Source organism: Nicotiana sylvestris, chromosome 11 (genome assembly GCF_000393655.2).
Source record: "Nicotiana sylvestris chromosome 11, ASM39365v2, whole genome shotgun sequence".
NCBI classification, from domain to species: domain Eukaryota; kingdom Viridiplantae; phylum Streptophyta; class Magnoliopsida; order Solanales; family Solanaceae; genus Nicotiana; species Nicotiana sylvestris.
The window spans coordinates 121373501-121394672 of NC_091067.1; the positions used below are offsets into that span (position 1 = coordinate 121373501).

General features: G+C 41.2%; 1 protein-coding gene across 1 annotated transcript; it reads left to right on the forward strand.

Annotated features, from left to right (window-relative positions):
* The first annotated feature begins 14821 nt into the window (after positions 1-14821).
* On the forward strand, positions 14822-15265 carry LOC138881579 (uncharacterized). The gene has a single exon (XM_070161815.1). It carries the CDS (start codon positions 14822-14824, stop codon positions 15263-15265), a length of 444 nt encoding a protein of 147 aa, XP_070017916.1.
* The last annotated feature ends 5907 nt before the right edge of the window (positions 15266-21172 follow it).

Below are 21172 nucleotides of genomic sequence, written 5' to 3' on the forward strand. Positions count from 1 at the left end.
TTTATATTCTTTATTAAATTATACAGTGAACATATATTCAAACTACCCCTTCAAATTATGAATTCAACCCGTAATTAAATGAGTTTATTCGGATTAAAATTAATTTGAATAAAATCCAGTCATCTTCATTAGCTCTAATTCTCGAGTTCATAAAATCAAACGCAAAATTAAGGTTTAATTTTTTTTTCCAACTGAACTAGCTTTAAGATGAAACCCAACATTTCAAATTAACAACTTAGATTATTTTAAATAATGAGATCACGTTCTGATCAACTGATACTTTTCAAACAGTAATACAAAAAATTGGTACAGTAGGAAGACCCAAAAGTTATAAAAATGGAGGATGTAATCTGAAATCATCTTGCAAAATTTTACAACGTATATGTGTTTTTATAAAGGATACATATTTTGTACAAGGTAATTTTAAATAGGATATTTATGTTCTGCTTTTGCACAAAAAAAAGAAAAAGAAAAGAAAAGTAGAACAAACAAATAAAAGAGAGCAATTATTGACAACGGTAAAAATTAGACAATGGAACTCAAAACTAAATATTGCCACAGTTGGGATCCAGGCTGAGGGCACTTAGCATTGTCGTTAAATAACACATGGTATCACATTTAGAGGCTATCGTGAATTATGTGCAAAAGACATTTCTGGTATCTTCCCATTCCCAATTCTTTATCAGTCTTTCTCATCCCCTTTCTTCTTAGTTCTGTTGTCTTCCCTACTCTACTTAGTGTTTGCTTTGTAATTCCAATTTAATGTTCAATATAATCCACAGTTCTATTGAAGGAGAGTGCTCTTTATTTATTGCATTCAATGTCGTAGTTATTCTCAAAAGCATTTCGAGTTAACAACGCTATTTTGTCATTTAAGCAAGGCAAAAATGATAACCCGAAAAGAAAAAATAGAAGTAAGAGAATAAACATTATTCATAAACAGAGCACAGAGAAAAGACGATGAATTGATTGCACGCATACGTTAAATATATATATATATATATATATCATCCATTTATTTGTTTTTGGTTCTCTTATTTTTGTGTGTGTGTGTTTGTTCATCGCCATCTCCTTTGCAATGAATCGAGGCCTTTTCCTTCTCCATCACCTTTGGACGACAAAGTAGAATGCTTTATACGTCCTGACCAATTTTTATTTTTATTTTTTATATATTACGTCAACAACGATGTTCTTCTGAAATTAGTCAAAATATTATGATACTTTGTGATTTGTGATCTATACTCAACCAAGTCAACTTAATTATTACATTGGTGATTTTCACTTTGCGGTTGTTCTCTTTAATTAATCTCCTTTTGCAGCTTGCAGTGGTGTCACCACCCAAAATCCACTATAGGTCGTGATGGTGCCTAACACTGCCGTCAGGCAAGCCAACGGTTCTTAATCAACTTAGTTACTCATTTTATCATTTTTGAAATCATGAGTTCCATTAAATAAATAGAGTAAGGTCTGGTACTCGTAAAAAACCCGTGATTTTTATTCCAACTTCTGTATAAAATATAATTACAAGGTGAAATAAGAATAATTACGTGAACTACAATAATAAACATCCACTAGGAACCCCCAAAACCTGGTGTCACATGTGCGTGAGCTTCTATTAAGGAGTACAATAATAATACAACATTGGTCTGGAATAAAAGTTAGACAGGAGAATATAAATAACTCTGATGGAGACTCAGTATGCTGTGGATCATAATATGGAAAGCAGCTCACTGTAAAGTCCACGCAACAGCCGCACCCTTGCGCCCTTGCGCCTAAAAAGCCACTATATATATATATATATATATATATATGTGTGTGTGTGTGTGTGTGTGTGTGTGTGTGTAGGATTATGCTGGTTACTGTTTCATCCTACTATTACAGTTGTGCTTCATATCTATTTAGGATTTAGCATACTGCTTTATGAGACCTCTAGTAAGTGTAGGCGTCGACCCATCATCATTACTTCTCCGAGTTAGGCTAGATACTTATTGGGTACACATTGATTTACGTACTCTTGCTACACTTATTGTGCATGTATATATGTATATGTATGTGTGTATGTGTCTATATATATATATATATATATATATACTATTACAGTTGTGCTTCATATCTATTTAGGATTTAACATACTGCTTTATTGGGCCTCTAGTAAGTGTAGGCGTCGACCCATCGTCACTACTTCTCCGAGGTTAGGCTAGATACTTACTGGGTACACGTTGATTTACGTACTCTTGCGACACTTTATTATTAAACTTAAACAAAGAATCGTTTGACTTTGAATGCCGAAACCTTGAAAGCAAGGAAGGGCCTCTTTCCATCCATAGAATCTCTTCCTTATGCTAGCACTTTCAACTATCTTTCTTAACCTGCTTCTATCAAAGTAGCTTGTAAACTCCGACCATTGTCTCAGTGAAGTAGACCATGGGTATGGGATACGAATGATTAAGAGTTCTTGCTTAAAAAAAAGGTACGTACTAACTGAGAGTGGAATCTATCCTAACTTTCAAGTAGCGCTTGATTGAGGGATGAACCCTGAATCCCTACTTTCCGGTACTATGCCTACTCCCCTTTCCTCTTTCAAGTAAAATAGGAACTCTTTCTAAGGCAAAAGGCCAAGTGTGTGCCACGAGTGCTCTGTCTTCGAAAAGGCAGAATGCTGTTATAGAATCCGCTATTTTCGGAATAGAATAAGCTTTGTGTCTTAACTAGATGCCGTGGGCGATAAGGGGTGCTTTATCTAAACTAGGCAGGAGAACTTGGCTAGCTTTCCAACTCTGATAGCATTTCTGAACGGTAGGTACCCACAACCGCCGTAACGAAGGAATGAATCTATTAAGTGGGAAAGAACCCTCGTAAGGCGTCTCTCATCCCTTGCCTATGCTGAATCGAGATTTTATTGGTATTATTTGACCTGCAGGTGCGAATCGGTAGCTGTGAAACTAGCTCTGGCTTGATGACTGCTTTACTTTTAGCTTTTTCCTGGGGCATAGAAGGAGTTGATCCTGGTCGAGGTAAATGGATTTAGGAATTCATACCCGGTTCAAGGGAAAAGGCAAGGAACTTTCAACAGGCATGGTACGAGAGGAAAGAGACCAGTCTTAGGCCTCTTCATCTAATAGATGCGTCAAGACCGTTGCCAGCTAATTCTAGTTGCAAACAAGCCCTTCCCTTTTGGGCTAGGAGTGAAATGCCCTCGATCGACTCAGCGATAAAAGACCTAATGAAGAAAAAGAATTGTCCTAAGATTGCCTACTTAATCTAGTACTTTCTTCTTCCCCCAAAACAAGATGGTTTTGTCTGGATTTCTTACTATCTTCGGTACTACTTTTGTTTTGAGAAGAATGAATCTCAAGTTTCATCCTCAGGTTCGGTAAGGGGCATAGGAACAGATAGCGCTCTTAGTTAGCTTAGGAGCAGAGGTACGAGACAAAAAGGGGAGTTTCCCTCTACTAAGTAGTTTCCACTAGACCTTTGGCCAATAGTTTAGTTGTTCCCAGAGGAATTCAATCTGGGAACCTAGAAAAGGAGAGGGGCGGTGTGTACAAGGCCCTGGAAGGAATTCACCGCCTTATGGCAGATCGACGATTACTAGCGATTCAGGCTTTATGCATGCGAGCTGCAGCCTGAAATCTGAACTGTGGATGGGTTTTTTTGGAGTTACCCTAGCAGCGAAATTGAATTAGAAAGCAAGACAGAATAGGCTCTTACTGCTCTAGAAAGAACTTCCATTGAATCTACTGCTATTGATATTAGCTCAAGGACTTCGGTGCCTTAAGCGGAAGAAGGGATTTCTTTCTCTTTCTGGCTGTTACGCTCCTTTCATATTCTTTTTCTCTCTCTCTGAAGTGAGTGAAGGCAAGCTAGCCTTAGCAAATCAGACATAAGTAATAGACCTAAATCCCCGTCCTTTTAGAAAGAGGATAGCGATTCTCTTCCAGTGCTTTAATGTTGAGTTCAAAGAGTAACCTATAAGAAAAGATGGTAGGAATACCCGGAACCTAACTCTATCGGAACTTACCTCAGTGACTTTCACTTCCTATCGGCTTCGGACCAAAAGAGAGTGAGATGGAATCCAGAAGAGATAAGGCATTAGGCAATATTTCTAAGAAATTTCAGTCATCAATTGACTCCTATTCCCACTTCTTAGGAGTGAAAGGCTGGTCTTGAAGAGCCTAGGTTCACTCATGACTTAGTCTGCAAGACCGTCTCTCCTCTTTCAACAATGTTCTAAGAGTGGGATTTTCGCTTTTCTGGATGTCCCACCAATTCCTTAGATCCCCAGTCTTAGAGCTAAAGGAAGTCCTCTAACTAATCTAATCCACCGAAGGAGAAGGCGGGGTTCTCTTTCCTCTGCTATTAATAATAAGGAATACCAGGCTGCCGTTAAGGTAGCTCACCCAGCTCAAAAATAGAAATCCCTGCAATTCAGTCACCCGCGGCTAATTCAATTCACTCTTCTTGAAGCTCTTGTGAAATGGTTTTTGTCCTTCGCTTTCACTTCCATTCTTATGGTAACTAGGCCTGATAGCATCTTTGCTAGTCTTGCCGGACTAGGAGCTCTACTAGGCCTAATTGTGGGAAATTGCTTGATTTATGAAAGAAAGAATGACGTAGGTAGATAGAAGTAGTAAGAGTTCCCGTTGAATGACAAATGATTCATTTAGAAAAGACCCGATACCACGTAAGAGCGCACTAGCTAGTCGGTGTGAATGAGAAAGTCTTAAGTCAATCTTTCTGGAATGCCACATCCTAGAATAACAACATCCTTCTTATTACAGCACAAACCACAAAAAAGGAATTGCCTATAGAGAGGAAGTAGGCTTTAGACAAAAAGTTCCTCTTGTGCCCCTAGTAGGGAAAACAGCTGAGATAGAGAGATCAACTCTCCCTTAAAGTCCTTTATAGATTTCTAGTCGGGAATAGAGCTGTGTCTTAGATCCCCTGATCGAGTAATGGGCTTTGTTTTTCTCTCCTTCACGTTGATAGCCCCGGTTCAAATCAAGCTGTTGTAAAAGAATTTGTCGATGTGTTGGAACGAGCTTTCCTATTAAAAGCTGCTAGGTGAATTCCTAAAGTAGATTAGTTCGATCAGCGAGACCCGTCTCCGCAGCATGGGAATCGATATTTTTAATGGCATAGTTGCAGTACGACTTTCATGGTCTATTTAACTAACTGAAGCTAGCCGAGATCGAGAGCTTTCTTATCGTGCAGCTCTTGGATTGAAAAGAAGCTGATGGGCCAAGGCTTAAACTGTCAGACAGATACGAGCTAGCTGGACTCTTACGTAATTGAGTATAAAAAGAGGAATCGTCTTATGTGCGGATTGAAGTGCGTGATAGAGATAGATGCTTCTGTAAGTTTACTTTTTTCAGGAAAGCTATATTCTTTTAGTCTTTCAGGAGGATCGAATCTTAACTAACTGACGTATTATAATATCAACCAGCCGAGAATAAAATCAAAAGAAGATTGATTGAAAAAGCTAAAGTACTATTGATGGACTTCATACAACTGGCTTTCACTCGAATCTTTTTCAGTTATAAGGTTTTCTACTCCTTTATCCTTTGACTCTCAACTCAATGCATCACAGACTGACGAGTCTAAGACAAGTTAGAAGAGCTAATAGAACTTGGCTTACTTTTTACTGAATGTCATACTTAACTGAGAGTTCTCCCGGTTCCGAGAGAACCCGAGATGTTAGCGATTAGTCAGTCCGGGTCCAGCTAGTCTTACACTTCACTTTAAGACTGGTCCTTCAAACAAAGGCTTAGTAAGCACAGATTCCCTAGAAAGAAAGATTTCCTCTCTTACCCAGAATTCGAATGCTTAGCTATGACTGAATTTTTCACCTTCTCATTCATTTCATTAGGTTAGGATATCTAACCAAGCACACAAAATGTGACATTAACTCAAGAAAGTCAATAAAAGAAAAAGCCAAACCTTAGAGTTCGCTGCCGGTACAGTACCTATTCCTTATGACTTCTAGGCCTCTTCTATGCTTTCCGCCTCTAAGCAAACTAAACCTACAGAACTCCCTTTGCTTTGTCTCGGGATCGACTCAATTAATGAGAACCACAACGAAATGCTTCTAGCGTGCCAAAGCAAGGTAAGAGATCGATTCTCTTTCCCAAAGTCAAATGCTACTATACTAAGCCAAAGCATCATGCCCTTCTTAAATTGCAATCGTTGAGTTCAGATTTAGAGCTGACTGAATGGCTTCATCTTAATGAATAGAAGAATTCCCTCTTAGGGCTGGCTAAGGGGGAACTTATGCCAATTTCATGACTTGACTGACTTCAGACTGGAATGAACCATCCAATAATGTTTCGCCCTAAGTAAGGTCTAACTTGCTTTCTCCTGGGATTCTCTTATATAACGAACCAAGCCAAGGGAAGGGGTAGCCCAACTATTCAATTTGAGCTATAGCAAAAGGCCCAATTAGACCAAGGATCAGATAGGAAACTGAGTTTCAGTTTAAAAAAGGGAAAAAATCTCACTAGAACGAGGTTCAGTTCAAATCGGGTGGAAGAGAGTGGTTTAGTGGCTTTGGGGAGTCAATTGCATCAAGAGTATAGAGATTGATTGGGCCCAAGGACCCTTTTAGCAAAGCAGGAATATAGTTAACAAATAGGTATCTAAGTTGCTCCTTTCTTCAGGCTTGGCGAGGGGGAGGGGGCAGCCGGAAAGGATAGTTCCTGAGGTTCTAGAAAATAATAAACAGGAGCGTGGGTACATACCAACCTGGCGGATGGGATAAGAATCATTTTTTGGGTGATCAACCAACCCAACCCCAACACTGACTCGGCTCAGAGCGAGTTTGCATATTCAGTAAATAGAAAGAGAGAAACCTACTTCCGCTCGGTTGCTTATGATAGACAAAAGAGAGGCACTAATAGAGTATAACAAGCTGCTCGTAAGATAGAAATAACTTGATTGCAAACTTACCAACCAATAGCTACAATACCACATTCCACCAGTCATATTGATTTGATTAGCTTACTATTCGCGACAAATTTCGTGTACGGAAATTAATAACTGTAATTACAAAAGAAACGTAAAGAAATTTTTTTTTTTGAATAAAACTTGTGAGTACAACTCTGTGTATCCCCTGATTCTTGTCTCTAATTTGTTTTCCTTCGAGGGATGAAGCAGTATATTTCTCGAGCGCAAGATGATGTGGATTATGATCTTTCCATTAGCGTCCATTATGATCTTTCCATCACTCACCAATGTCATGATCTTCTCCTTTAAGACGAAGAATCTTGCTGTAGGGTGATTGACAATGCGGTGATATTTGCAATACTTGGGATCATCCACCTCTTTTAGATCATTCACCGCATCGTTGAGATTCAATGATTACATCATAGGCCCTTTCTATACAGCCTAGAGATCTTATAAGTTTTCGGGGCTCTGCAGAGATGGGAGTGAATTTAGTGAAATAGGAGGCCCAAGTGGTTCATCCGCTTATTCAAGGGATATTCTAAGAGGAACGTACGCTATTCGTCGGTGAGGGATCTATGGTAGCTCGTCTATTTCTTATCATCGATGGCAGGCCTAAGCCTTTGAAAGGTTGGAATCCAGGAATCGTGGACTAGAGCCCTTATTATAGGTCGATGTGCCACCAATACATTCTACCTTTGAAATCTGGCTTCACCTGGGCCGCTTCTCGACCGAGATCCCTTTGATGGATGTCACCGTGCTTGTCTCTTCTCAACTGGATTTGGCTTCTATTTAGGATTTTTTTAATATTGAATCTAACCACTAGCATTGGTCCTACCAAAGACCCCTCTTTCATTCGAGAAAAGGGTGCCTAATCTGAAAGAGGAAATATGGGTTTTTCTCGATGTGAAAAAGCTAGATCAACAGTTTATCTGGGACGAATTCCTACTTACTTTTCTTAGTAATGGTAATGAAGGTATGCCAATGTAAGGCCCCATGAATTTCCTACTCAAAACCCGAATCTCGTGGTGCCAAGATAGGATCAGGTGTTAGAAATTCATAAAATTCTTAGCGGCGCGCTTGCTCGCTGTGGTTCGGACCCTTTGGATTGATCGATACATTAAAAAGTTAAGAAATTATGTTTGCCAGAAATGTGTGTTTTGGGGTTCATTATGCGGTCGCATAATAGGTATGTGGACCGCATAGTCTCCGCAGAGCCAGACAGTATGTTGGTTAATTTGAGGTCAACTAAGTGGACAATTATGCGATCGCATAATCGGTATGCGGGCCACATAGTAATCACATAATCCCTTTGGAATTTTGTTGAAGTGCAGTTCTGCGGTGCATTATGCGACCGCAGAACAGGTATGCAGACCGCATTTATGTCACATATCCAGGCAGTTTGTTCAGGTTTTTGGGAGCATTTTTATGGTCCATTCTGCGGACCGCATTTATGTCAACTTTGCGATCGCATATGCGACCACAGATCTGAGTCGGGGCTTCAGATTTCTAAATTTTAAACCCGACCCCCTGTCATTATATCCTGTGCAATAGCTCATTTTAAGCCTATTTCCTGGTGCTTTTAGAGTGACAGGGAGGGTCTAAGAGAGGTGAAGTGCCTTTCATCAAAATTGCTCCACAAATACTTGTTAAAACATTGAAGATAATCAAGTAGGGCACCTAAACCTTCATCCCATGAGGTAAGACTTTATCACCTCAGCTCTTAATTTTATACATAGCTATAAGGGGTCATTAGTGAGGTAATTCATGGGGATAAGGGTGATTACATTGCATGTATGTGTTCCTAGAAGATATGGGGAAATTATAAATAGAGGGGCATGGGGAATGTGTTCGTGTAATCTTGTATAAAAGGACCATAAGGCCTTAATGAACACTCAATGCTTGATAAAATTCTCAAGTGGGTTTAGATTATGATCTTTTCCTGATTATGGGTTCAATTGTGCTGCATTGCTTAAATAGATTGAAGTGCGAACAGTCCGGAACATTATAGGATTAAGGAAAGCTCAGTTGAGGTATGTATGGCTAAAATCTTGTCTTTTAGAAATTGAGCTCCGTGGGTGTTTGTGTAAATACGGTAAGATTAAAATTGAATTGTTGTATTGATTGTTGTTTCATATGAATTCGGGGTTGCAACCTTATATGCTTGAAAGATGTGTCTCAATATGATCAATGTGCTATTCTTGACAATTTGAAAAGGTGCAAGGAATATGAATCATGTATTGAAATGCTTAGACCTTAAATTGAGATTGAAGCTGCATATGTTGTGCCATCTATGTGAAGTTTCCTATATGCTTACAATTTTATTTGCTCTTGTGTGCACTTATTATCCTAAATTACAAATCTAACGTTGAAAGTGGAAATGAAGTGATAATTGTGGCCCTAAGTGCTAATGGGTTGATATGATATATGTGAAATATGGATTCAAATGAGATGATTAATGAGAAAGGAACAACGCCTAGGTAAGGCGGCCTAGCTGATCGGGCCGTGATCGGACACCATGCCGCACACATGGTGGTAATGTACTGATATTGAATTCTGAAAAAAGGGAAATAAAATGGTGATTGAAGTGTATGTCTCAATTGAGGCAACCTAGCCGATCGGGTCGTGATCGGACTCCGCTCAAGATAATAGTGGTATTGTGAACAATGATGAAAAGTGTGAAATGCCCAAACTAAAGGCTATGGAAACATGATGTGAAAATTGTACGATTCTTTTACATTGATAATGTTGTGAACGTTTAAAGCTTTTGAGTTATACTTGTGATTTCCTTATTTTTGTATGAAAGTTCTTTCTAACTAGATGGTGTTTAGTTAAACATACTAGCACTTTTCTATGGTACTAACGTCCCTTTTGCCGGGGGCTCTACATTTTTAAATGAATGTAGGTGACTCCATTGTAGATAGTGCCGATCGCGCGTTAGCGGAGTACCTTCTTCTCAAAGTCTTGGTGAGCCCCTTTCTCCTTCAAGGGGTATATTGCACTTCTTTTGTTGTGAACTTCCACTTTTGAGGTATACCCGGAGCCTTGTTGCCGGCATTGTCATATTTGTCTTTTGTATCCTTAGAGGCTCCGTAGACATATGTGTGGGTTATGTACGGGCGTTGGATGGGTCTATGAACTATGTTGTAATTCTAACTCTTGCCTCTCTAAAGAGGGAATGTATGGAATCTTGGAAACTTAACCACGGTTTAAAGTTGTGATATAAAATAAACTAACAATATTGAATGTACTATCTTTCCTATTGTCTAAATAAATGAAAGCATGGTCTCCTTATTCATATTGAGTTGGGTAGAAAGTGTTTGATAAGGCTTGCTCAGTTGGGTTCACTCGATTGAGCGCCGGTCGTGCCTCCCGAGGTTGGGGCGTGACAAACTTAGTATCAGAGCCTAAGGTTTTGAAGTGTCCTAGGATGTCTCGGAGCTGTGTCTAATAGAGTCCTTCTTATCGTTGTGTAGTCGACCACATCTTTAAGTTGGAGGCTACTTGGGCATTTAGGAATAACACCCTTCTTTGATATTCTGGATCATGCGGTGAAACTGTTCCCTCTCTAATTAGTGCATTGTTCTGTTTTTCAGTAAATGGCACCTAAGAAGAAAGCGAGAATTGGCCAAGAAGCCAATGCCACCTCAGGAGTTGCTGATGATTTATTATTTGATATCGCGGGTGAGGGTAGTCGCCCTGATTTCACCCTGCCTGATTCTTCTATTCCAGAGAAGACTACCCCAGTTCCTACACCTGCAGAGGGTACCACTATCACTCCCATTGATACTTCTGTTCCGCCTCCAGCCCCAGCTTCCGGATCTAGTATTTCTAATGGGGATCTTAGGGGAGATATTCAGATGTTGACCCAACTAGTGGCCTCTCAGGCCCAGAGGTCAAATGTTGCGCTCGGTTCATCCAGCCAGCAAAGGGATTCTACTAATTCTAGGGTGAACAAATTTCTTTAGTTAAACCCTTCAGTGTTTACGGGTGCCAATCCAGAAGCAGACCCTCAGGATTTTATTGATGAGATGCACAAGACCCCCAGGGTTATACGTGCAACTGAGACAGTGGGAGTAGAGTTGGCATGAAAGGGGTGGCCTATTTGTGGTTTGAGTTGTGGGAAGATTCTCGTGAGGAGGGGAGCGAGGTGGAGCGTGTTTGCTGATGCCTTTATACACCACCAGCCCGTTGAGACAAGGGAAGCCCGTGCAACAGAGTTTGAAAATCTGAAGCAAGGTAGCAGAAGTGTGTGGGAGTACCGCATGGTGTTTGCTCGCCTGTCCAAGTATGCCATTCATATATTGCCCACAATGGAGGCCAGGGTGCGACGGTTTGTTCGGGGCCTTAATTTTTTGACTATTAATGAGGCTTTTACGGCTGCATTTAATTCTAACATGAATTATGGGAAGCTGATAGCATTTTCACAGGCCACAGAGAACCGTAAACTGAAGAACAGAATGGAGAGAGAGGGTAAGAACAAGGCCCAGTCTACAGGCAACATGGGAGAGTCACTAGGTAGGGGAAGATCAGCTTTCAGGGGAGGATCATTAGGGTCGTCCCAGTTTGTTGCACGGTCTTCAGCAAGTGCCCCGCCATCAGGGCCCAGCCAGCAGCAGTAGAGTCGTTTCAAGCCTAGTTAGGGCAACAGGGGATCCCATCAGCGGGGTCGGTCAGGCGAGAGATCCCAACAGCAATAGAGGTCCCCGTGCCCCAGGTGCGGGAAGATGCACTTAGGGATTTGCTATTTGGAGTTACCCGTATGCTATGGATGTGGAATGATGGGTCATATTCAGAGGCATTGTCGTGTATCCCGCTAGGGAGTGGGTAGGGGCACAACACGGTCATCCAGTTCAGCAGCTGCTATATCCTTAGCCCCGTCTCCAGCTCGAGGTACCCTAGCACCCGCAGGGCGTGGTGCAACTAGGGGTGGTGCATAGAGTTCAGGAGGACCTAGCCGGTTCTATGCTATGAGTGGTCGCCAGACTGTAGAGGCTTCTCCAGATGTTGTTATAGGTATTCTGACTGTCCAATCTCATGAAGTGTATGCACTTATTGACCCCGGTTCCACCTTGTCCTATGTTACCCCTTTTATTGCTATGGAATTTGGGATAGAACCGGATCAGCTTCATGAGCCATTTTTGGTGTCTACTCCGGTTGGTGAGTCTATTACGGATGCCCGAGTTTATAGAGGTTGTGTTGTTACGGTACAACGTAGGGATACCACGACCAATCTTATTGAGTTAGGGACGGTCAACTTTGATGTAATAATGGGAATGGATTGGCTTTATTCATGGTTTTCCAAGCTTGATTGTCGGACTAGGACTATGAGGCTTGAATTTCCCAACGAGCCCGTTGTTGAATAGAAGGGAGATAATGTAGTGCCTAAAGGTCAGTTTATTTCTTACCTTAAGGCCGCGAAGATGATCAAGAAGGGGTGTATCTATCATCTAGTTCGGGTTACGGACACCAATACTGAGGCACCTAACCTTGAGTCCGTGCCAGTTGTGAATGAATTTCCGGATGTCTTTCCAGATGAGCTCCCTGGGATCCCACCAGACAGGTAGATTGATTTTGGGATCGATGTGACGCAGACTATATCAATTCCACCTTACAGAATGGCACCGGCCGAATTGAAAGAGCTAAAGGAACAATTGACGGATTTGTTAGAAAAGGGTTTCATCCGGCCGAGTGTGTCACCATGGGGTGCACCGGTCTTGTTTGTAAGGAAGAAGGATGGGTCTCTATGGATGTGTATTGACTACCGGCAACTCAACAAGGTCACAATAAAAAATAAATATCCTCTACCAAGAATAGACGACTTGTTTGATCAATTGCAAGGTGCTACGTGTTTCTCAAAAATTGACTTGCGGTCCGGGTATCATCAATTGAAGATAAGGGATCAGGATGTTCCAAAAACAACTTTCAGGACTCAGTGTGGGCACTTTGAATTCATGGTGATGTCTTTTGGGCTCACAAATGCCCCGACAAATTTCATGGATCTTATGAATCGAGTCTTCAAGACTTTTCTAGACTCCTTTGTGATAGTGTTCATTGACGATATTCTTGTGTATTCCTAAGATCGGGAGAACCATGTTGACCATCTCAGAGCAGTTTTGCAGACTCTTCAGCAACATCAATTGTATGCAAAATTTTCAAAATGTGAATTTTGGCTTGAATCTATCGCGTTCTTAGGTCATGTCATTTCCGGGGAAGGAATTATGGTTGATCCTCAAAAGATTGTAGTAGTGAAGAATTGGCCTAGACCTACCACTCCAACTGAGATTCGCAGTTTCTTAGGTTTGGCTAGGTACTACAGGAGATTTGTGGAAGGGTTTTCTACTCTTGCCTCTCCATTGACTAAATTGACATAGAAAGCAGTTAAATTATAATGGTCCGATGCTTGTGAAAGGAATTTCCAAGAATTGAAATCAACATTGACTACCGCGCCGGTATTAGCCCTGCCAGAGGGTACAGAAGGATTTGTGGTATATTGCGATGCTTCAAAGATCGGGCTTGGGTGTGTGTTAATGCAACATGGAAAGGTTATAGCCTACGCTTCTAGGCAACTCAAGAATCATGAAAAGAACTATCCAACCCATAACTTAGAGCTGGCGACAATGGTGTTTGCGCTAAAAATTTGGCGACATTATTTGTATGGGGTTCATGTGGATGTATTTACAGATCACAAGAGCCTTCAATATATTTTCAAGCAGAAGGAGTTGAATCTGAGACAAAGAAGATGGATAAAGTTACTCAAGGACTATGACATTGATGTTCTCTATCACCCGGGAAAGGCTAATGTTGTGGTAGATGCTCTTAGTCGAAAATCTATGGGAAGTTTGGCTCATTTGGAGGCATATCAGAGGCCATTGGCTAGGGAGGTTCACCGGTTGGCTAGCTTGGGAGTTCGCCTTGCGGACTCTAATGAAGGAGGGATAATTGTGCAGAATAGGGCTGAATCATCGCTTGTGGCGGAGGTGAAAGAGAAGAAATTCAACGATCCATTGTTAGCACAACCGAAGGAGGAAATTCATAAACACAAGATCACAGCCTTTTCCTTTAGCATGAATGATGGTACCCTACGGTACCAAGACTACCTATGTGTTCCAGATATTGACGATCTTCGAGAAAGGATCATGGCAGAAGCTCACACTTCCAGGTATTCCGTGCACCCAGGTTCTACAAAAATGTATCATGATCTCAAGGAGGTTTATTAGTGGAATAACATGAAAAGGGATATAGTGGACTTTGTGGCTAGATGTCCGAATTGTCAGCAAGTGAAGGCTGAACATCAAAGACCCGGTGGATTGGCTCAAAGCATAAAAATTCCAATGTGGAAATGGGAGATGATCAACATAGATTTTGTGGTAGGGTTTCCGCGCACTCCGCGCAAGTTCGACTCAATTTGGGTGATCGTGGATCGACTCACGAAATTAGCGCACTTTTTTCCAGTTAAATCTACCGACACAGTGGAACAATATGCTCAGTTGTATATCAAAGAAATAGTCAGGTTGCATGGCACTCCAGTCTAAATCATTTCAGATCGAGGGGCTCAGTTCACAACCAACTTTTGGAAGAAATTTCGGCAAGGTTCAGGTACGTAGGTAAATCTTAGCACAACTTTTCATCCTCAAATCGATGGGTAAGCAGAGCGGACTATTCAGACGCTTGAAGATATGTTGCGTATTGTACTCTTGATTTCAAGGGTAGCTGGGATAACCATTTGCCACTCATAGAATTTGCTTACAACAACAACTTCCATGCTAGTATCCAGATGGCACCATTCGAGGCATTGTATGGTAGGATATGTACGTCTCCCATTGGGTGGTTTGAGGTTGGAGAAGCGGAATTGATAGGGTCGGACCTCGTGCATCAGGCCATGGAGAAAGTCAAGATTATTAAGGATAGGTTAAAAACTGCTCAGAGTCGCCAAGAGTCTTACTCGGATGTTCGTCGCAGAGATTTGGAGTTCAAAGAGGATGATTGGGTATTTTTGAAGGTTTCCCCCATGAAGGGTATCATGCTGTTTGGAAAGAAGGGAAAATTGAGTCCGAAGTATGTCGAACCATACAGAATCATTCAGAGGATTGGTCAGGTGGCATATAAGCTCGAGCTACCACCCGAGATGTCATTGGTACACCCAATTGTGTCTATGTTGAAGAAGGTAGTAGGAGATCTGTCCACTATTGTGCCAGTTGAAACTATTGAGGTTAATGAAGAACTGTCATATGAAGAAGTTCCAGTTGCCATTCTGGATAGGCAAGTCTGGAAATTAAGAAATAAGGAAATTGCCTCCGTAAAAGTGTTATGGCGGAACCAGTAGGTTGAGGAAGCCACTTGGGAAGCTGAGGAAGAAATGAGAAAGAAGTACCCACATTTGTTTGAATAGTCATGTAATAGCTTTTATGAATTTGGTTCCTATGAACTCTTATCTTTTGATTTGATCTATGTAAACTGTTCCATTTTTGTTATATATGTTGCCTATAAGGCCATGGTTGGTGTTGTACAAGTTATGTTATGCCTATGGAATGTGTATACACTGTTAGGATATGTTTCTAGGGCTCTCTGACAGGTGGATAGGCCTAGATACATAGGAAACTCTGGCGAAACTTTTGAAAAATTTAGGGAGTTAGCCACATTTGGAGACAATTAATATATTTCAGGTTGTAAAAAGCAGAAGATTGCATAAAGATTGCTGATAAGCGAACCTTGATCCTCATTCGAGGATGAATGATCTTAAGTGGGGGAGGATGTAGGGTCCCGTGAATTTCCTACTCAAAACCCGAATCTCGTGGTGCTAAGATAGGATCAGGTGTTAGAAATTCATAAAATTCTTTGCGGCGAGCTTGCTCACTGAGGTTTGGACCCTTGGGATTGATCGGTGCATTAAAAGTTAAGAAATTATGTTTGCTAGAAATGTGCGTTTCTGCGGTCCATTATGCGGTCGCATAATAGGTATGCACACTGCATAGTCTCCTCAGAGCCAGACAGTATGTTGGTTAATTTGAGGTCAACTATGCGGCCAATTATGCGATCGCATAATTGGTATGCATCATAGTCATCGCATAATCCCCTTGGAATTTTTGTGAAGGGCAGTTTTGCGGTGCATTATGCGACCGCAGAACAGGTATGTGGACCGCATTTATGCCGCATACCCAGACAATTTGTTCAGGTTTTTGGGAGCATGTTTGCGGTCCATTCTGCGGGTCGCATGTCAACTTTGCGATCACATATGCGACCGTAGATCTGAGTCGGGGCTTCAATTTCTAAATTTTAACCCGACCCCCTGTCGTTATATCCTGTGCAATAGCTCATTTTAAGCCTATTTCCTGGTGCTTTCAGAGTGAGAGGGAGGATCTAAGAGAGGGGAAGTACCTTTCATCAAAATTGCTCCATAAATCCTTGTTAAAACATTGAAGATAATCAAATAGGGCACCTAAACCTTCATCCCAGTAGGTAAGACTTCATCACCTCAGCTCTTAATTTTATACATAGCTATAAGGGGTCATTAGTGAGGTAATTCATGGGGATAAGGGTGATTACATTGCATGTATGTGTTCCTAGAAGATATGGGGAAATTATAAATAGAGGGGCATGGGGAATGGGCTAGTGTAATCTTTTATAAAAGGACCATAAGGCCTTAATAAACACTCAATGCTTGATAAAATGCTCAAGTGGGCTTATATTATGATCTTTTCCTGACTATGGGTTCAATTGTGCTGTATTGCTTTAATAAATTGAAGTGCGAATAGTCCAGAACATTATAGGATTAAGGAAAGCTCACTTGATATATGAATGGCTAAAACCCCGTCTTTTAGAAATTGAGCTCCGTGGGTGTTTCTGTAAATACAATAAGATTAAAGTTGAATTGTTGTATTGATTGTTGTTTCACAGGAATTCGGAGTTGCAACCTTATATGCATGAAAGATATGCTTCAATATGATAAATGTGCTATTCTTGACAACTTGAAAAGGTGCAAGGAATATGAATCATGTATTGAAATGCTTAGACCTTAAATTGAGATTGAAGCTGCATATGTTGTGCCATCTATGTGAAGTCTCCTCTATGCTTACAATTTTATTTGCTCTTGTGTGCACTTATTATCCTAAATTACAAATCTAATGCTGAAAGTGGAAATGAAGTGATAATTGTGGCCCTAAGTGCCAATGGGTTGATATGATATATGTGAAATTAGGATTCAAATGAGATGATTAATGAGAAAGGAACAATGCCTAGGTAAGGTGGCCTAGCCGATCGGGCCGTGATCAGACACCATGCCGCACACATGGTGGTAAATGTGCTGATATTGAATTCTGTAAAAAGGGAAATGAAATGGTGATTGAAGTATATGTCTCAATTGAGGCGACCTGCCAATCGGGTCGTGATCGGACTCCGCTCAAGATAGCGGTGGTATTGTGAACAAGGATGAACATTGTGAAATGCCCCAAACTAAAGGCTATAGAAACATGATGTGAAAATTGTATGATTCTTTTACATTGATAATGTTGTGACCGTTTAAAGCTTTTGAGTTATACTTGTGATTTCCTTATTTTTGTATGAAAGTTCTTTCTAACTAGATGGTATTTAGTTATACATACTAGTACTATTCTATGGTACTAACGTCCCTTTGGCCGGGGGCTTTACATTTTTAAATGAATGTAGGAGGATCCATTGCAGATGGTGCCGATCGCGCGTAGCGGAGTACCTTTTTCTCAAAGTCTTGGTGAGCCCCTTTCTACTTCAAGGGGTATATTGCACTTCTTTTGTTGTGGACTTCCACTTTTGAGGTATAGCCGGAGCCTTGTTGCCGACATTGTCATATTTGTCTTTTGTATCCTTAGAGGCTCCGTAGACGTATGTGTGGGTTATGTACGGGCGTTGGATGGGTCTATGAACTATGTTGCAATTCTAACTCTTGCCTCTCTAAAGTCGGAATGTATGGAATCTTGGAAACTTAACCACAGTTTAAAGTTGTGATAAAAAATGAACTAACAATGTTGAATGTACTATCTTTCCTATTGTCTAAATAAATGAAAGCATGGTCTCCTTATTCATATTGAGTTGGGTAGAAAGTGTTTGATAAGGCTTGCTCAGTTGGGTTCACTCGATTGAGCGTCGGTCGTGCCTCCCGAGGTTGGGGCGTGATAGCCAAGGGAAGCTCGGGCCAACCTATGTCTTAGTAGCTGCCCGAGAAAGGACCACTCAATCCAGACAGGTTCTCGCAACTACCTTTCAAATAGGACCTCAAGAGGCAAGCCATGGAAGTACTGCTAGGTAGGGTGCGAGCTCCTACTTCATTGGATGTCTGATGAAAATGGGGGCTTCCAACTTAGATCCATGAAGAGAAGAGAGGACCCAACGTCACAACCTGTGTCGAGCCTATGAAAGAGTATGCCCAAGTGGAACTGGGAAGATCAAATGACCCGACAGAGCAGGAAGTGACCAAGTGCAGTTGACTACAGAACCTCTCCTTTACCGTCGTTGCTAAAGCAAACAGCCAAAGCTTTCTCGTTGGTTTCGCTGGCAGCCAATTTTTCATGCTTTATTCTCATTATCTCACGTAGCGAGACCGCCCCACCACATAGAGCTAGACCTAGGTGCAAGTCAACATATTAGAATATTAGACTGATGTGGCATTCCCGACTTGAAAAGGGTTGGTATATTCAGGTTGGGTAAGCTAGACCTAAGTAAGTAGGCATCGAATGAGGATTGTAGTAAGGAGTTTTGCGATTTGACTACTTTTTAGTTGAAGAACCTAGTGAGCCAATTCATACTCCTTTGGAGTATTCAGTAGAGCTTTCTTCTTTGATGCAATTCCGAGTGAAAGAACTTTTGACTTCCCCCAAAGAGCTTAATAGCTCTGCGTGAAGCTCCTGAGTTTCCATTAGCCTCTTTTCTAATTGAAGGAAGAAAGCTATTGTGCCAATCATTCAATAAAGAAAATAAGTAAAGAAAAAGAAAGGTGAACAAGAAGGGAATAAACTCTCAAGCCTCAGAGGAGATCAATCTCTTGTGGAAAAAAGGCAATTGCCTGGCAAGATCCGACTACCAATCTTGATTCTCTCTAAATGCTTCAAAGAAGAAGAGTCAGTCAGGAATCCAATTTATGCGCTTGTCTTCCTTGCTGGATGTGGAACTGTAATTTATCCTCAACTGGATAGAAGAACATTGCCTTTATTCTTCTTCCTGAAATGAAATGAAGAGAAAGAAGGTGCCCGACCAAAAAGACTGGTGGAAAAAGCTCTTTTTGTTGGTCAAGACCTTTTGTTGAACTAAGTAAGTCTGTTTTCTAAAAGAAGGAGTTTTCCTCTCGTGGATTTCTTCCCGTTCAAGCTAGAAAAGCCCCGTATCTATAGCTATCCAAGAGTGAAAGTGAAACTCAAGCGAGCGCGGATGCCATCAAATGGGCTCTTTGCCACAGAATGTGATGTCTTAGAATCTCCTTTCTTGAAAGCTTCAGTTTTTCAGTTCAGAATCCGATGTGAGGAAAAGAATCCTAGGTCAAGGCATTAGCACGGTACGGGATCGGTCCCTTGTTCTTAGTGCAACGTATAAAATGACTTAGTCAAGGGATCGATCTAAGGATATCGGCAAAGGAAGAAGGTAGACACTACTTTGATTCTGATTCGGGCGGAGGAAGACTGATTTAGAGGGGTAGGCATTCCCGTCCTCTCTTACACAAGCCCCCCCCTTCCAAGAAAAAAGAAATTGGTACTGGCTGTGATCACACGCTGGACAGAAATCCGTCATTCTTATGATTCAGCTTAAACAGGACAAAAGTAGCTATCTAGCACACCAGGGAGTCCTCAAAGTATGAGTCCATAAACTTGGTAGCCAAGACTGGATCATCAAAGACCGGATTCCTTTTCGTAATACCTTCCTGCCTAAGGGACTTGCCCTAGGCATAACCTATATACAAAGAGTTCCAACTATCAAATCAAAGTAAAGAGGAACCTTTCCCCAGTTGATGAGAGAAAGAAAGGAAATGAGCCCATTGATTCACCTATCTGAAGATGAAGGAATGAAAGAATTAGAGTCTTGATCCCCTACTTAACCTAAAATGAAACCTCTCAAGCTAGGGAAAGATTGGCCATCATCATTTCCGAGTCAGGACAGAAAGAGTCTAAGAGTGACTACTCGATAGAAATGGGGCTGATCCTATGAATAAGGGAAGTGACTAGCCTTCTTTCTTATGCCAAGGAAGGAAAGCACAATAGAACTAGCATAGCGGGACATGATAGCGGTTGGGGAGAAGGAAAAGCTATCAGACATCAATCCAATGAACATACAAAATGGCTTGGCCGAAGGGTTAGGAAGAGAGAACGACTATACTTTCTGAGTTAGAACACTAGGAACCTTACACCCAAGAAATCAACCAAACCAGTAGAGAAGATCAGAGATGGGTGTAGCGAGAAAATTAGCTCACACCTATCTTTGATGAAAGAATCCACAAGTTTAGGTAGAAAGAACAACCAATGTCAGAGAGATGACTTCTGTTGAACTCTTTCTTTACATGAAGGGAATGAATGCCTTAATGGAAATGGAATGGAATCCGGGATACAAGTAGATTAGATTAAGGAAAGTATGAGTTCAACCCTTTTCTCATCGGGCTAGGGTTGATAGCCGTTCGACCTGAGGAAAGTGCGATCAGATTCAGAATCTGTCATGGCCCCGACTCGCCCTCCGTGAACTATCGTGATGGTACCTAGTCTCTACGACTAGGTAAGCCTAACAATGCGGAAAAATAAACCAATTTGTGGAAGAAATAATTTAAACTGAAGTAGTTAAATAAAACAGTAATTTAAAGTGTCGTTTGGCATACACAATAATAACTCTTGAAAGCTAAACACATTTTCCAAAACCCAGAATCTGATGATCACAAGCCTTTGAAAGTCTACAACATCTAACTACAGAATATCTAACTAGGATACAAAGTACGGAAGGGCTAATACAAAAAGGAGAGTAGGCAAAGGGACTCTTCGGTCTGCGAATGTCGCGCCCCCTTTTTCTCGCGAAATTGGGTATGCACATTTGGGAGGACAACTCGTTCCCTTTTGGGAATTGGGTTTTTTGATTTGAAGAGTCACCACCTAATGATTAAGTGCATTAGGACACTAGGAAGAATTTGTTTAGAAAAACTAGAGTTTGGGTAAGGGCTAGAAATTAAATCGAGGGAAAGGTGTTAGGCACCCCTCAAGATCCACTAGTGTGGTTCCCGGCCATGCTACAA

Excerpts from the sequence above, each read along its gene's own strand:
- LOC138881579 (XM_070161815.1), top strand. The coding sequence starts at position 14,822 with ATGGAGAAAGTCAAGATTATTAAGGATAGGTTAAAAACTGCTCAGAGT.